General features: G+C 62.8%; 1 protein-coding gene across 1 annotated transcript in view; it reads right to left on the minus strand.

The window, feature by feature from the left end:
• The window catches only part of UNC13A (unc-13 homolog A), a 33,280-nt gene extending 21,087 nt beyond the window's left edge, over positions 1-12,193 (minus strand). The window contains exons 1-14 of the mRNA XM_075037420.1: positions 12,190-12,193; positions 11,770-11,799; positions 11,274-11,373; positions 10,944-11,061; positions 10,610-10,733; positions 10,360-10,433; positions 10,212-10,266; positions 9,288-9,323; positions 8,492-8,702; positions 5,792-6,415; positions 4,043-4,136; positions 2,928-2,977; positions 1,999-2,077; positions 303-374 (exon numbers count right to left, since the gene is read on the minus strand). Of these exons, the coding sequence (XP_074893521.1) occupies positions 303-374; positions 1,999-2,077; positions 2,928-2,977; positions 4,043-4,136; positions 5,792-6,415; positions 8,492-8,702; positions 9,288-9,323; positions 10,212-10,266; positions 10,360-10,433; positions 10,610-10,733; positions 10,944-11,061; positions 11,274-11,373; positions 11,770-11,799; positions 12,190-12,193 (1,671 nt within the window). The remainder of the gene's footprint in view (positions 1-302; positions 375-1,998; positions 2,078-2,927; positions 2,978-4,042; positions 4,137-5,791; positions 6,416-8,491; positions 8,703-9,287; positions 9,324-10,211; positions 10,267-10,359; positions 10,434-10,609; positions 10,734-10,943; positions 11,062-11,273; positions 11,374-11,769; positions 11,800-12,189) is intronic.
• Between the last annotated feature and the right edge of the window lie 858 nt (positions 12,194-13,051).

Consider the following 13,051-nt stretch of genomic DNA (forward strand, 5'->3'; position numbering starts at 1 on the left):
TGTGCAAGGACAGAAGAGAGAGGGGGAGAAAAGCTCAGGCAACGTACAGCAGCTGAGCCATGCAGCGGGGTGCAGAGACCCCATCCACGGGTGCTGGGCCACGTGCAATGTGACCGCTGGTTGTAGACAAGCAGGGCAGAGGACAACCACCACCATCCCCAGGTGCAGCTGTGAGCATCCTGGCTGCTTTGGCATTGCCGGAGGAGGATGTGGTGTGGCACAGACCCCGCATCCTCGTTTCATCACATCCCCGCAGCCCTGCCAGCATGACCACCCACACCCCAGGCGACCCCAGCACCTACCAGCTCCTCATTGTTCAAGGTACTTGAGGCCAGCGCGGATGTGATTCCCGCTTTCCTGGACTGGACCAGGGACTGTGGGAAAGAAACACAGTTCCCAAATCCGGCAGAGCATGGGCTATCCCTCCCACACTCCTTTGAGGTCCCATAAAACACCCAGGATAGATGCCCACCCCAGACAGAGGTGGGTGCTGGCTGCATTGGGCTGGCAGTGGGGACAGCCCAGCTCCCAGTGATGCCAGCGCTGCAAAGCACCACCCAGCTCTGCAGTGGGACTGGAACCAGTTCAGCAGCCTGCGGCATTCCCAGTTCAGCCCCAGCGGGGCAGAGCCTCTCGACGTGTGTCTGAGACCCTGGGGAGACTGGGGTGGGGGACACTTACCATTGCCTGCGGGCGGCCAGGGCCAGCAAGGAAGGAATAAAAGGCCGTTAGTGCAAGCCACCTCACAGCAGAGCAAGTCCTGGCCCCTTCCCTGCTGGAATGAGTGGGAATTGGGGCAACACCAACCCCTCACCCAGCACTGGGCCAGTCCCTGGGGGGTTTCTCATGCCAAGCTACAGCACTGGCTGCAGCCTGCCAAATCCCAGCAGAGAAAGGCAGCAGCCCTGCCAGACCCCTGCACGCTGCCCACCCCATCACCACCCACAACCCACCACCCCAAAACCCCGACACCAACACAGCACAGTGCAGAAGCATCAGCGGCTGCCTGAGCGGGCTGGGGGGTGAGGGCAGCAAGGGAGAGGGCAGGCAAATTGGGGACAGGATGGAGGCACCCTGGGGAGGGCACAAAGTGGAGGTGGCGAGGTGTAGAGAGGGGGAAGGAGGCAAAGGGCCCCTAATTCTGGGTGCAAAGGGTGTCTGGTTTCCAAAATTGCTGTCTCTTGTCACCAGGTGGGTGACCGAAGAGTGACTCTGTGCATTACGGCTCAGGGGCTGGATGGGACTCCAGCACGGGCACTGGGCTGTAGCAGCGCAGCGTGACAACGGTGGGGACGGGAGCATAGGGTCTGTGCAGCTCCGAAAAGCCAGCGCTACCCCTCCTCTGGTACGTGGGTCCATCTGCTCAGCACCAGCACGGTCCGAGCTGCAGGGAGCCTGTGGCAGGTAGGACAGGAAAGGACCGGGGACGCGGCACCAGTAAAAAAATAGGGAAACCAGACGCAGCCCTGGGAAGCCTTGGGCTGATGCTTGGTGTAGGGACAGGGCCCTGGAGCTCCGTTAAAGAGAAGCACCCTCGGGTGGGGAGAGCCCAGCTGTGTCATCCTCACAGCTCCCCACTGCGAGGTCCAGGGCCAGGAGACCCCCAAAACAGCCTGGGACACCCCCGCCCCCCACCGCCAGGGCTGGAGGAGGCTGGGCAGGCCTGGCCAGCAGCACCCAAGGGTGCTCTCTCTTTAACCCCTCGGACCACGCTCACCAGATCGCTGACTAGAGGGAGAGATTTGCGTCCAGGCTTAATGTCGGGCATGCTGTTAATGCAGCGCAGAAACCTTACTGCCGCCCCCCTGCCGCCAGGGACGGCCAAGCCAGGCCGGAGAAAAGAAAACAGAAAACACAAGCCATGTTAGAGGCAGCTGGGGAGCAGGGCACGGGCGCCCGGCAAGAGCCGGCCAGGGCGGGTGGGCGGCGCAGTCCAGTGGGGCGCAGCGGGAGTGAAGCCGGCAGCTGTGTGGTGCAAGGCATTAGGAGGAACCTCACCAAATCGCTAACTAGGGGAATGGGTTTTCGCTTGCGTATGTCCGGCATGCTGTCTATAATGATCAGCCCGCCACCAGGCCTGCAAGAGAGACGAGAGTCAGCGGGGAAGGGGAAACTGAGGCAGGAAGGGCCCCCCTGCTATTGCCCCGTGTTCACTTGGGACTTGGTAGACAGGACTGCAGAGCAACCCCCAGGTGGCCCGGGACCCACCCGTGGGACCCCCATCCCCACCACCACCCCGGCAATGGCAGGGATCACCAGACTAAAAACTGGGGGGGAAGGGGATTCTGGCAGAAAACTGTGATTTTCCCCACGTGAAGATATTTTGCTTCAGTGGCGTGACAGTGAAATGCAGGAAAAACATAGCCCATTTGGCTTAGTTAGCTTTGGCTTTGCAGCGTGGAACAGGAGAGCCGGGGTTTCCCTCTGGGACACTAAAGGTGAGCACCGAGCTGTTCTGCTGCAAGAGAAACCGAGGCAGGAACACCGCTTCACAGCCTCCAGCCCTGTCTGCAAGAAAACCCCAGTGTGATCTGGTGGGTTCTCAAGGAAACCTGCCGGGTTCTGCCTGGGTCAGCAGCAGGGCCACCTGCGAGGGGGAGATGGGGGTGAGACCCACAGCCCGTCCGGGTGAGAGGTTCAGGGTCCCCATGGCATCAGTCTCGTCCCAACCCACTCACCTCCTCGCTTTCCCCCTCGTCAGCGTCTCTCGGGGACACGGAGTGATGCCATCTCTGCTGGCTCCTCCAAAAGCACCGAGCAACCAGCATTCAGCCCCAAAATCTTCCCCCCCACATGCCCACAGCTTGGCAAGACTTCCCCACGCCAGCCCCCCGACAAGCTTGTTAAGCATATCCTAAATGAGGAGGGAAAAGCAGCCCACGAGACCCTGGGGGGGGCAGAAAGTACTGGCTTCCCCACATACTCACCCGCCTTTGAACCACAGGGATTTAGCTTCTCCATCGCCTTCCCCGCGGGCCTGCAAGACACGGGGCGGCCGTCATGGGCACAGCACTGAGCCCCCGGTGGGCATGGCAGCCCTCCCCAGGGCTCGATCCTGCTGGCAGCTGAGCGCCCAGCCGGCGACCGCAGCACTGGGGAAGCATGTAAGGGGTTTAGAGGGTGGGTGGAGAAAAGCATGTTCCTAAAACGCTGGGGCTCTTTCCAACAAAGAGCTTGCACTGGGAATAAAATATCTTCAAGAGGCTGAGCTGGGCAAGCGGTGGGCAGGCTTCAGCAGAGGGGCTGGGGCTGGCAAAGCAGTGGGAATGGCTGCACTGTGCAAAAATTCAGGGTTTGGGGGACTGGAGAAGCATCATTGGAAAGGCTCAGCAGGTCTGCACGGACCTGCAGCCAGTTGGAGCAAAGCGCAGGGAAAAGCCAGAGCACACCGGGGATGGGGTGTGTGCAGGGACCATCCCACAGTGCCACCTCCCTTGTAAGGAGGAGATGATTTGGGGAGAAGGGAGGAAAGAGCCAATTATACCTCCCTCATGGGGCAATCCCTGCACACACACACACACACAGGGAACGCACACACGTGGCTGGGTCGTTCCCGTTGGACATGCTTACCTGCAGGCAGGCTATACCCCTTCCCTGCAGGAAGGGGAGACGCGGATGCAAGGGCCATGGTGGTGGACAACTGAAAAGAGAAGCGGTGGGGAGGGGGATCGAAGCCCCAGGGGGCGAGTCCAGAGCCAAAACAAAAAGAAAAGATGGAGGATGGAGTCTAAAAACAGAACAAAAAATTGTCAACTCAATACAGGGGAGAGAGCGGAGGGGCTCGCACCAGCACACCACATGCAGCACACACCAGGGGAAGGTCCTCAGCACTCCCTGCCCCTCGTGGCGGTCCCACTTGGCACGAATGGGGTTGCAGGGCCACCACTCTTGGGGGGCCCCAGGTCCCCACTGCCCTCAAGGTGTGGGATGTCCATGGGATCGGGGAGCGGAAGATGCCCAAGGCGTGGGAAGGGGCTATGCCCCCAGCCCAGCACGCGGCCGGCGCTGGGACCTGGCGGCGGGCAGCCGCAGAGTTGCTCACCTCCTGCAGCTGCATGCAGACCTTGTTGAAGGCTCTCAGCCAGTTGGCTTTGGCTCGTGCTTTGGGGTCCTGCACCTCCACCTCTGCCTGCTCCCTGCAAGCACACACACCTTGCTCACCTCCCCGCATGGCACTGGGGAGTGGGGAGTCAGCCCCCCCACTCCGGCGCAGGGCTGAGGCTGCAATTTTAGGGAACCTGATGGGCCTTGAGCCAGCGTGGCCACGGCAAAACCCCCCTCTTGCTACCAGGAACGACTCTAAAAAGGCAGCAAGTCCTGCTGCAAAGGGCAGCACAGTCAAGGCAGAGCGATGGGGAGAAGCCAGGAGTTCCCCCTCCTTTGGGAGACTCTGCCCTGGGCACCCAAGCGACACAGGGAATCCCTCCAGGAGCAAAGGGTCACGGGACTGCCAGGGACACAAGCACGTGTATTAAACATCCTTCGCCCCTCATCTCCTCAGCAGGACGTCCTCTGGCCGCTTCCCACCACGCTGGGACCTCCTGGGGTTAAGAGGTCCCAACACCCCAGTGGCTCCAAGCCCAGTGGGACCTGCCACCCTGGACACGCTGGTTGTTCTGGGTTTTTTTTCTCCTCTCTTGCAAAATCAAGACATGGAGAAAAAAGAAAATAAATCCTCCAAACATACCAGCCTCCTGGAGAGCCTGGTGTGACGTGACACTGGAGATGGGCACCCAGAACTGGGCTCAGGTGAGGCCGTGGGGAGCTCAGGAGACAAACCTGCCCAAACCAGCCCTGTGGGGCCTTGCCTGTGCTAAGATGTGGTCCCCAGCACTAATCTGGGGTCCCCAGTACTAATCTGGGGTCCTTAGCATTAACCTGTGGTCCACAGTGTTAACCTGTGGTTCCCAGCCCTAATCCATGGTCCCCAGTGCCCAGTGTGGGACCTCCCAGACCCCGTGTCCGGAGAACAGGCACGGCAGGCAGACATGAACTAAGGCCACCTTTGCCAGGACTCTGGCCAGCCCTTAAGCCTAAATATGTATTTTTTTAAAAAAAGCTCCTTACACATTCTTTTAAAATAGAGATTTCCCCAACTCTGGTCTATAATTTAAACCAAATAAAAGACCAAAAAAGCCTATCACGCTTCGCCTCTGCGCAGAGCGGTGGTGCTCACCGAACCATGTAAAAATGGACACGTTCAATAATTAAAGGCAGAGACCGATATATGAATTATTCATACGCTGTACCAGGAACCTGGACACCAAATAATTCATCTGTACAGCACAGGAGGCCACAGACGAGCTTTTACCAGTGGCCTAGGGAGAGGATTGACTCCTGTGAAGGAAATTTCTTCCTCTGACTGTGCCAAACTCCGGGGTATCCCTCCATCCAGGGGGCCAATAGCTTGAGCCAGAGGAGAGGAATCGCAGCGCCAAGTCCCCACTTTCCTCCATCCCCACGTTTGTCCCAGGTTATAAACCTGCACCCCCGGTAGCCCTGGCAGGATCTCGAATGCCTTGAGTTCTGCCCCTGCTTAGCGTGGCACTGGTGGCTGGACCAGGGCAGCATGCCCGAGGGGGCTGACCCTTGCCTGGGTGGCACAAGGTGGGCTTCCCCCACCTCAATGCCTCAGGTACCTGGAAAAGCCCCAGACACCCCAGAAGGTCCCTGGCGATGCCCCTTGGCACCACAGCACCAGCACCAACCCCGGGCCACCTCCAGAACATCCTCAGTGTCACCAAGCACAGTGCCATCCCAAGGAGGCTACCGATCAGCATCTCCCTCCTACCTCTCCGCCGGTTTCAGGGGCTCGGGCTCGGGGGCTGCCTCTTGTAGGGGAGCTTCGTCCACTCCCTGCTGGGCCTGGAGGACCTCTGGGGTTTCCTGGGGTGCAGAGGTGTCTTTTTCCTCCTTCTTCTCCTCTTTCCTCTCCTCCTTCCTTTCCTGCTGCTGCGGTTTCAGCTGTGGGACCAGCTGGGGTTGCTGCTGCTGCTGCTGCTGCAGGACCTGTTGCTGCTGCTGCTGCTGTTGCGGGACCTGTTGCTGCTGCTGCCCAGGGGATTTCTGCGGTGGGGGGTAGGCATCGTGCTCCGGGGTTTCGTAGGTGCCCTGCTCCCGCAGGTCCTCCTCCTCCTCCTCCTCCTTGGGGTAGCCTTCCTCGTTCTCGCTGTAGTCCTCATTGAACTCTTCCTCCTCCTCTTCCTCCTCCTCCAGATAGAGGTCATCGTCCTCTTCCTCCCAGCGGGGCGAGTCCTTGCGGTAGCTGACAGAGCTGTGGCAGGAGTGGTAGGAATCGCCGTCCCGCTCATCCAGCTCCGAGTCCCGCAGGCTCTCGTTCTCGAAGTCCTCGCTCAGCTGGGAGCTGCCCTGGCTCAGCTCGGCCGACGAGGCGTAGCGGCTGCTCCCCGTGGGGCTGCGGGGCCGAGGGGAGACAAGAACAGGGGCTCCCGTGGGTCTGTGCCGCAGCCTCGCCTGCCCCGTGCCGCCCCAGCCGGAGCCCCGGGGTCCCTGCACCGCGGGTGGGAGGATGCGTGGCTCCACGTGGGACGCAGCCCGAGGTGAGCAGCGGGCTCCTCGTCCTGCGAGTCGAAGGCATGGACCCAGGAGACTCCACGGACTGGGACTAGACCCCCAGGCTGGGGCACTCTCAGGGGTCTGACCTTCCTGCCCGTGCCTGGGCTGAGCGTGGGGACATGGGGGATGGTGTCTGTCCCCTCGGTTCTCCCCTGCCAGGGGTGGGGGCAAAGAGCAGCCAGGCAGCACCCCCAGCCAGATCCTGCCTCCTGCTTCTGCCAGACACCCTGTCCTGCCCCCAACCCACGGATCTGTCACCCAGCCTCTACCCTGACGTCCCAGCGCTCCCCGTAGACCTCCCGGGCACCCCCTCTCCAAGGACACCCCCTCAATTCCATCACTCTCCTTAACCACATCATTTCTACCCAGGGGTTCCCCTCTCCACTCTTCTTGCCAGCGGCGCAGAGGGCTCCCTGCGTCCAAGGAGGCTGCCGGGGACGGGGTGGCCGCGGGGCTCCGTGGGGAGAGGCTCACATAAGCAAACATGCAGACAGGACAGGGACATGCCTAGGAAGAGGCCGACACCACGTCTCCAGCACCGGCAGCCAGGGCTCAGGGGTGGGCAAGGGGACAAGGGGACAAGGGTTCGGGATGGGCAGAGCCCTGGGCCCAGAGCGGCTGGGCCAGGCTGTGGGGAGCCGGGGACACCACAGGGAAGAGGGTGCTGGGGGATTGCCCAGGCTGGCCCCAGCAGGGAGGGGTACTGGCATCGTCCAGGTACCTTGGGAAAGGGGACTGGGGGCACAGGAGTGCAGGAGACACGGCTCGTGCCTGGAAACCCCTCGCCTCCCCGGCCTGATCCTGGCCAGAGCTGGGAGAGGGGCCCTTGGCACATCACGAGGGTCCCAAAACACTGCGCCAGGCTTTTGCCCAGCCAGGTGCTCCCTGGGAGGTGACCAGAAACAGAGGGTGGCATTTGAGTCCCCGAGGCCCCAGCTCCCATACCCGCTGGCACGACAGGGAACAGGAAGGCAGCGCTGCCAGACGGTCGCTGTGCCGGCGAGCGGGACCAGGATACTGGGGCATCGCCCCTATGAACTGGGGTGCAGCAGCAGGAAGGGACGCCACGGGGCCAAGAGACGCCCAGAGCATCCCAGTGCTGCTCCTCTGCAAAGCAGTCCGGGGCTGGGAGAGGGGCACCCTGCGGCGGCACGAGGCCGCCCTTGCCGGGACTGGTGTTGGCCTCACCACGGCTGCAAGGACCGACCACAGCACTCTGCGACGGCACACGGCACGCGACGAGGTAGCGACCCACCTATCCGATAGGTCTAGGGACCGCCTGCTCTCAAGGGAAGGCTGGCGGCTGGTCCGCCTGCTCGACTCGGAAGCGGACTCAGCGTCGCTGCGTCCGTTTGCGGCAGAGTCTACGCTACCATAGCGTCTGCCGGGGAGGAGAGGAAGATGATCAGCAAGGTTCCAGGTGCCGCGGCCGCCGCCACCCGCCGCGCCCCGGCATCCCCTGCCGCCGTGGGGATGGCTGGCAGGGAGGCTCTGTCCTGGTGGACGGCGCTGGCACCTTGGGCTGGACGCTGGCGAGGAACTGGGCCGTGCTGCGACCACGGGGACAAAGCGCCGGGCAGGCGTCCCTGCCTGTGGCTCTGCCTACAGCCACGTCTGCATCCCCAGCCACGCCACAGCCCACTAGCTCAGCTCCCAGCAAGGACAGCCGGGGCTTGCGGGTCCTGAAGCCCGGTGAGGACAGAGGAGGGTGGTGACTCGAAAGAGCTTGAAAACTTTCCAGTGAGAAGGAAAGGCTGGGGGCCAGCACCATTCCCCTCTTCCTCGCCTCAGCATGCCTCTGTCACCCAGAGCACCGTCCCTGGTGCCACCCCGGGGACCCGCTGGCCTCTGCCACCCGTTGAGGGGGATTGAGAGAGCAGGTCCCGGGGGGGGGAGCTGGCTGCGCCGACACTACCTGATGGGACGCTGGTCTGAGTAGTCCATCTCGTAGCTCTGCATGGAGTCGGTGTAGGAGTCGCGGGAGCTCTGCTGCTGGTGCCTCATGGGGTACTGGTGGACGGAGGCATTGGGCTGGGAGGTGGTGTAGTACGGCGGCGGGATGCTGTTGCTGGTCTCGCTGCGGTAATCGCTGTCCCGGTCATCCACCGTGCTGTCAGGGTCATCATCTGCAAGGGGCCGCGGTGAGTGGGACAGGGGACAGCCGCACGGCTGTTGCAGCCAGGGATGCCACAAATCTGCCCCGTGCCCGGCACAGCCCCGCTACTGCCGCTACTGCCACCACTCTGTCCCCACCGCTGTGGGACTGTGCTGGGGAGACAGACCCAGGAAGGGGTAAGGGGCAAGCTACACGTGTTCCCTTCTGCAGAAAGGGGTTTTGAGGGAGGAGGGGAGGGCAGAGGGGGGAAATGGGATATACAGAAGCGGGGAAGAGGAGGACAGGGTGCAGGGACCCTCCCTCTGCCCCACTGATATCCCACCACAGAGGCAAAGCCCGAGCTGCTCGTTGCACCAGGGCACCCCGAGGGCACAGAGCCTCATGGTGCCACGTCCCCACCAGCCTGTGGGGACAGCCCTGCCCAAGACAGGGTGCTTGGTGCCTCCATCCTCACCCAGCGCAGAGCCACAGCGCGAGGCCGTAGGCTGGACCAGAGCTCCAGGTCCCCTGAGCCCTGGGCCAGGCTATGGCACGGCAAAGGGGGATGCGCCGGGGACCGCCAGGCTGGGAGGAGAGGAGGCAACAGGATACTTACTCTGCTGTTCTCCCCAGCCAAAATAATTCCAGTTGCCTACAAAAAAAAGGGGCAGAGACAATAAGGATGGAGGCAGCTCCAGGGCAGCAGCATGAGCTGGCTAGGAAGAACCAGTATCTCCCAGGCACGGTGGCACAGAGCTGGGCTGGGGACGGTGCCCTGAGATGGGGCACGCTGTCACTGAGCCATGCTGGGGACAGGGACTGGGGCTGGGCAAGGCAGCAGCAAGATGGGATGGGGCCTAGGGATGGGCATGGTGGCACTGAAGTGCACTGGGGGCAGTGCCCGGGACCGGGCATGGTGACACCAAGCTGGGCTGGGGGCAGTGCCTGGGGCTGGGCACCGTGACACTGACCCAGGCTGGGGACAGTGCTATGGCTAGGCATGGTGGCACCGAACTGCACAGGGGACAGGGCCTGGGGCTGGGCACAGAGGCACTGAGCTGTGCTTGGGACAGTGCCAGGGCGTGCATGGCCCTAGTGTGATTACAGAAGGGGAAACTGAGGCACTGGTTGGGACAAACCAAGCTGCCACCTCAAATCCCCCAGATACCTCTGCCATTGCCCCCACTGAGCAAGCCTCTCGCCAGCCTTGCTGCCCCTTGCCCAGGCTCCCCGGGAGACAGTCCTTACCCCCCCCATTGCCATGTCCCCCCACACCCCTGTCCACTACGACTCAGCCCCACGGGAGGGCTCCCACACTGTGGGGCAGGGAGACAGCAAAGAAACACCGGCAGACACGGGAGGGAGGATGGGAACAGGGATGGGGACGGGGTGTGGGGTGAGGTTGAGCCCCACTTGGGTTGGGGTCCAGCACCCCAAGGCAGGCACGGACCCCACTCCTGCGCATCCCCAATGTGGGGAGCTGGGGGGGACGGTGCAGTGGGGGGGTCCTGCTGCGCAGCAGGGACAGGGCAGCACTTACAGCACTGGGAGCTGTGAACGGGCAGAGGCTTTTCCTGCTCCTCCTGGAAGGCATACTGGGGAGAGACAGGCTGGTGAGGGCTGCCTGCTCGCAGCACTGCTGCTTGCTGCCCAGCCCTCGCCCCGGGCCTGACTCTGCACTGACTTACATCGTCCTGGTCCCGCATGGCATTGAGCTGTTCCAGCTTCTTGGCCCAATACCTAGCCTCCTCCTCGGGGATATCTGCAAGGGCAAAGACCCTGATTGATGCACAGTCCCCTCCCCCTCAAAACAGCCCCCCAGCTTTTGGGGCTACAGGATCAGACCTGAGCCCCAGCCCTGAGGTTCATGAACAACCCTGGGGCTGGGGACAAGGAAAGATGCACCCTGGTCCTGGGGTGCCCAGGGATGGTACCCACCCAGCGGCAGCTCGAAGCGGGTGTCAAGGAGGATACGGTGGAAAGTGGGGTCCTTGGTGCCCGAGATCTCGTTGTCGGTCATGATGACCTGGGAGTCGAGCGTGAGCCATTCCCCAGGGCCCTCCTGCAGGGCAGAAATGGGGGTGAGAAGAGCTGCCAGGGACTCCCCTTCCCCGGTCTCACAACCCCACACAGACAGGATCTGGCTCCAAGCAGGGGTCTCTCCAAGCGGGGATGGGGAAGGCTCTGCGCCCCCTCGAAGGACAGCCAGCCGGAGGGGTGGCTATGTGTCCCTTAGGTTCCAGTGTAGGGATGGACGTGCCTGGCTCCCTACCTCGTTGGACTGCCGGATGGTCCGGAGGGGGATCCACACCGTCCCCACCATGGTGTCCCAGATGAGCCCTTTGTTCCACACCTCCACCGTCAGGCCCAGGTCGAGCCGGTTGATCTCACTGGGGAGCAGGCAGAGGCATCAGGTCACCCCCCTCCCCAGCAGCCCCCTGCGGCCACCCCAGCTTCTGCCTGTCCCCTTGGCCCCAGGACTCAGGTGAGCCCCCCAGGGCTGGGGTCAGGGGAAGCATCGGCAGTGGGGGACCTCCCACGGATGGGGGGGTAGGGGGGAGCAGCAGGGGTAGGGGACGCGGGGTGGCCCCTGGACACTCACAACATGAAGTCCTGCTCCCAGGAGGGCAGGTTGCCCCGCACCGCGATGGTTGTGCTCTTGACATTTTGCACCTTCAGTGTCACATAGGTGTTAAACTTCTCTGCGGGAGCAAGCGGAGGGTGAAGTGGCCCCCAGTGTGCCCCCCACCCCAGCCATGCCCCTATCCCCCGGAAAGCCCCCACTGCCACCCTCCCATGGGGTTCCTCCACGCTGCCCTCAGCACCCCAGCCCCAGTCGGCCAGGCAGGATGGATGCTACCCCTGCCATGGGTGGCTTGGCTGTGGGCCCCCCCCCTTCCTGTCCAGGGCACCCCCATCTCTGTGTGTGTTCCCCCCCCCACTTCCCAAATGATGCTTCCAGAGCTGAGGCTGAGCCTGGGGTCCCCTCGCCACCCCCCAGCCCTTCCTCTGATCCTGCCACATCCAACCAGCCCAAGAGCGAAGCCCCGAGCCCCAGCCCCTCCCCGGGTGGGCAGGCAGGTGGGGGGGCCACTTACCTTGAGGGCCGTCGAACTTTGCCTTTTTAACTGCGGAGACAGAGAGGGAGGGAAGAGATTCAGCCTGAGAACCCCGTGCAGGGGGCCGGGGACCCCCACCAGGGTGCCAAGAGGGTGGGAGGACCCCAGACCTGGCCACCCCCTCCACCCCCAGCTGCAAGGTGGGGAAGGGCAGTGGGATCCCTCCTGCTGCTGGGAATCAGGGGTCCCCAGTGCCAGGCATGAAGGAGGGGTATCAGGCATGAGCTGGAGGTGGGCACCGGTGGGGAGCAAAGGCCCCCCCCAAAAAAACTGCCCCTTTGGGACAACTTGCAACCCCGAATGACCAGCCTTCATCTGTCGAGGGGGTGTTTAACCCCCCTTGCCCCCCCCCCCTTCTGAATTTGGATCCATTTTGGAAAGCAGACGATGTTACCATACACATCCCGGGGGGAAAGGTGGGGTTTGGGGGAACCCTCCACCGTGGGGCACCGGCCCAACAGCACCAGGGTTAAGGCTCTCACGGTCTCCCAAACTGCTGACCCAGATTTCATACAGGAAACCCGGGGGGGACTGTAACCCTCCCCACCCGATGGCAGCCCCAGGGGTGGTGGCGATGCTCCCCTAACTCCACTGTAGCAGGGAGCCCCAAAATACCCCCCACTGCACCCCAGCCCTGTCCCCACCCCGGGGGCACCGAGGGTCTGGTTCCCATCCTGCCCATAGGGGACCCCTCCCAGCTGGCTGATTGCGTGCAGGGGGGTGCTTGCATCTGGGCCATATCCTGCTCAGCACCACAGGAACAAACGCCCCCGATTCGGGCTGATCCCCCCCCCCCCAGCTTTACACCAGTGCTGCGAGCAGGAGGTGGAGGGGGGATTGGTATCCAGGTTCTGCCCACGATGGGGAGGCAAACGGGCAGCTGGGCAGAGCCAGGTACCAATGCTGCCGATGCCAGGGGGGTGGCGGGGGCGAGGGGTGTCCTCGGGGCTCACAGGAGGGGACCAGGCAGAGAGGGAATGACACAGCACCCGGAGAACGGTTAAATGACGCGGGTGCCAGCGGGTGGAGGACCAACGTGACCGAGAAGGGATGAAAATAGCCCTGGCGATATCAAAGGTAATTTGATTTCAGAGACGAGCCACTCGCCAGCCGCTTATCACCCGCTGCCAGCGCTGGAGAGGCCGCGGGGCTGCTGCCGGCTCCATGTGCCTGGTGGGGCTCGGAGGAGGCAACACGGCATAAACAGCCCCCGCCTGGCTCCGGGGTACCTCTGGGGAAACTGAGGCAGGGGGGAATCATT

Source organism: Buteo buteo, chromosome 10, assembly GCF_964188355.1.
Source record: "Buteo buteo chromosome 10, bButBut1.hap1.1, whole genome shotgun sequence".
In the NCBI taxonomy this organism is placed as follows: domain Eukaryota; kingdom Metazoa; phylum Chordata; class Aves; order Accipitriformes; family Accipitridae; genus Buteo; species Buteo buteo.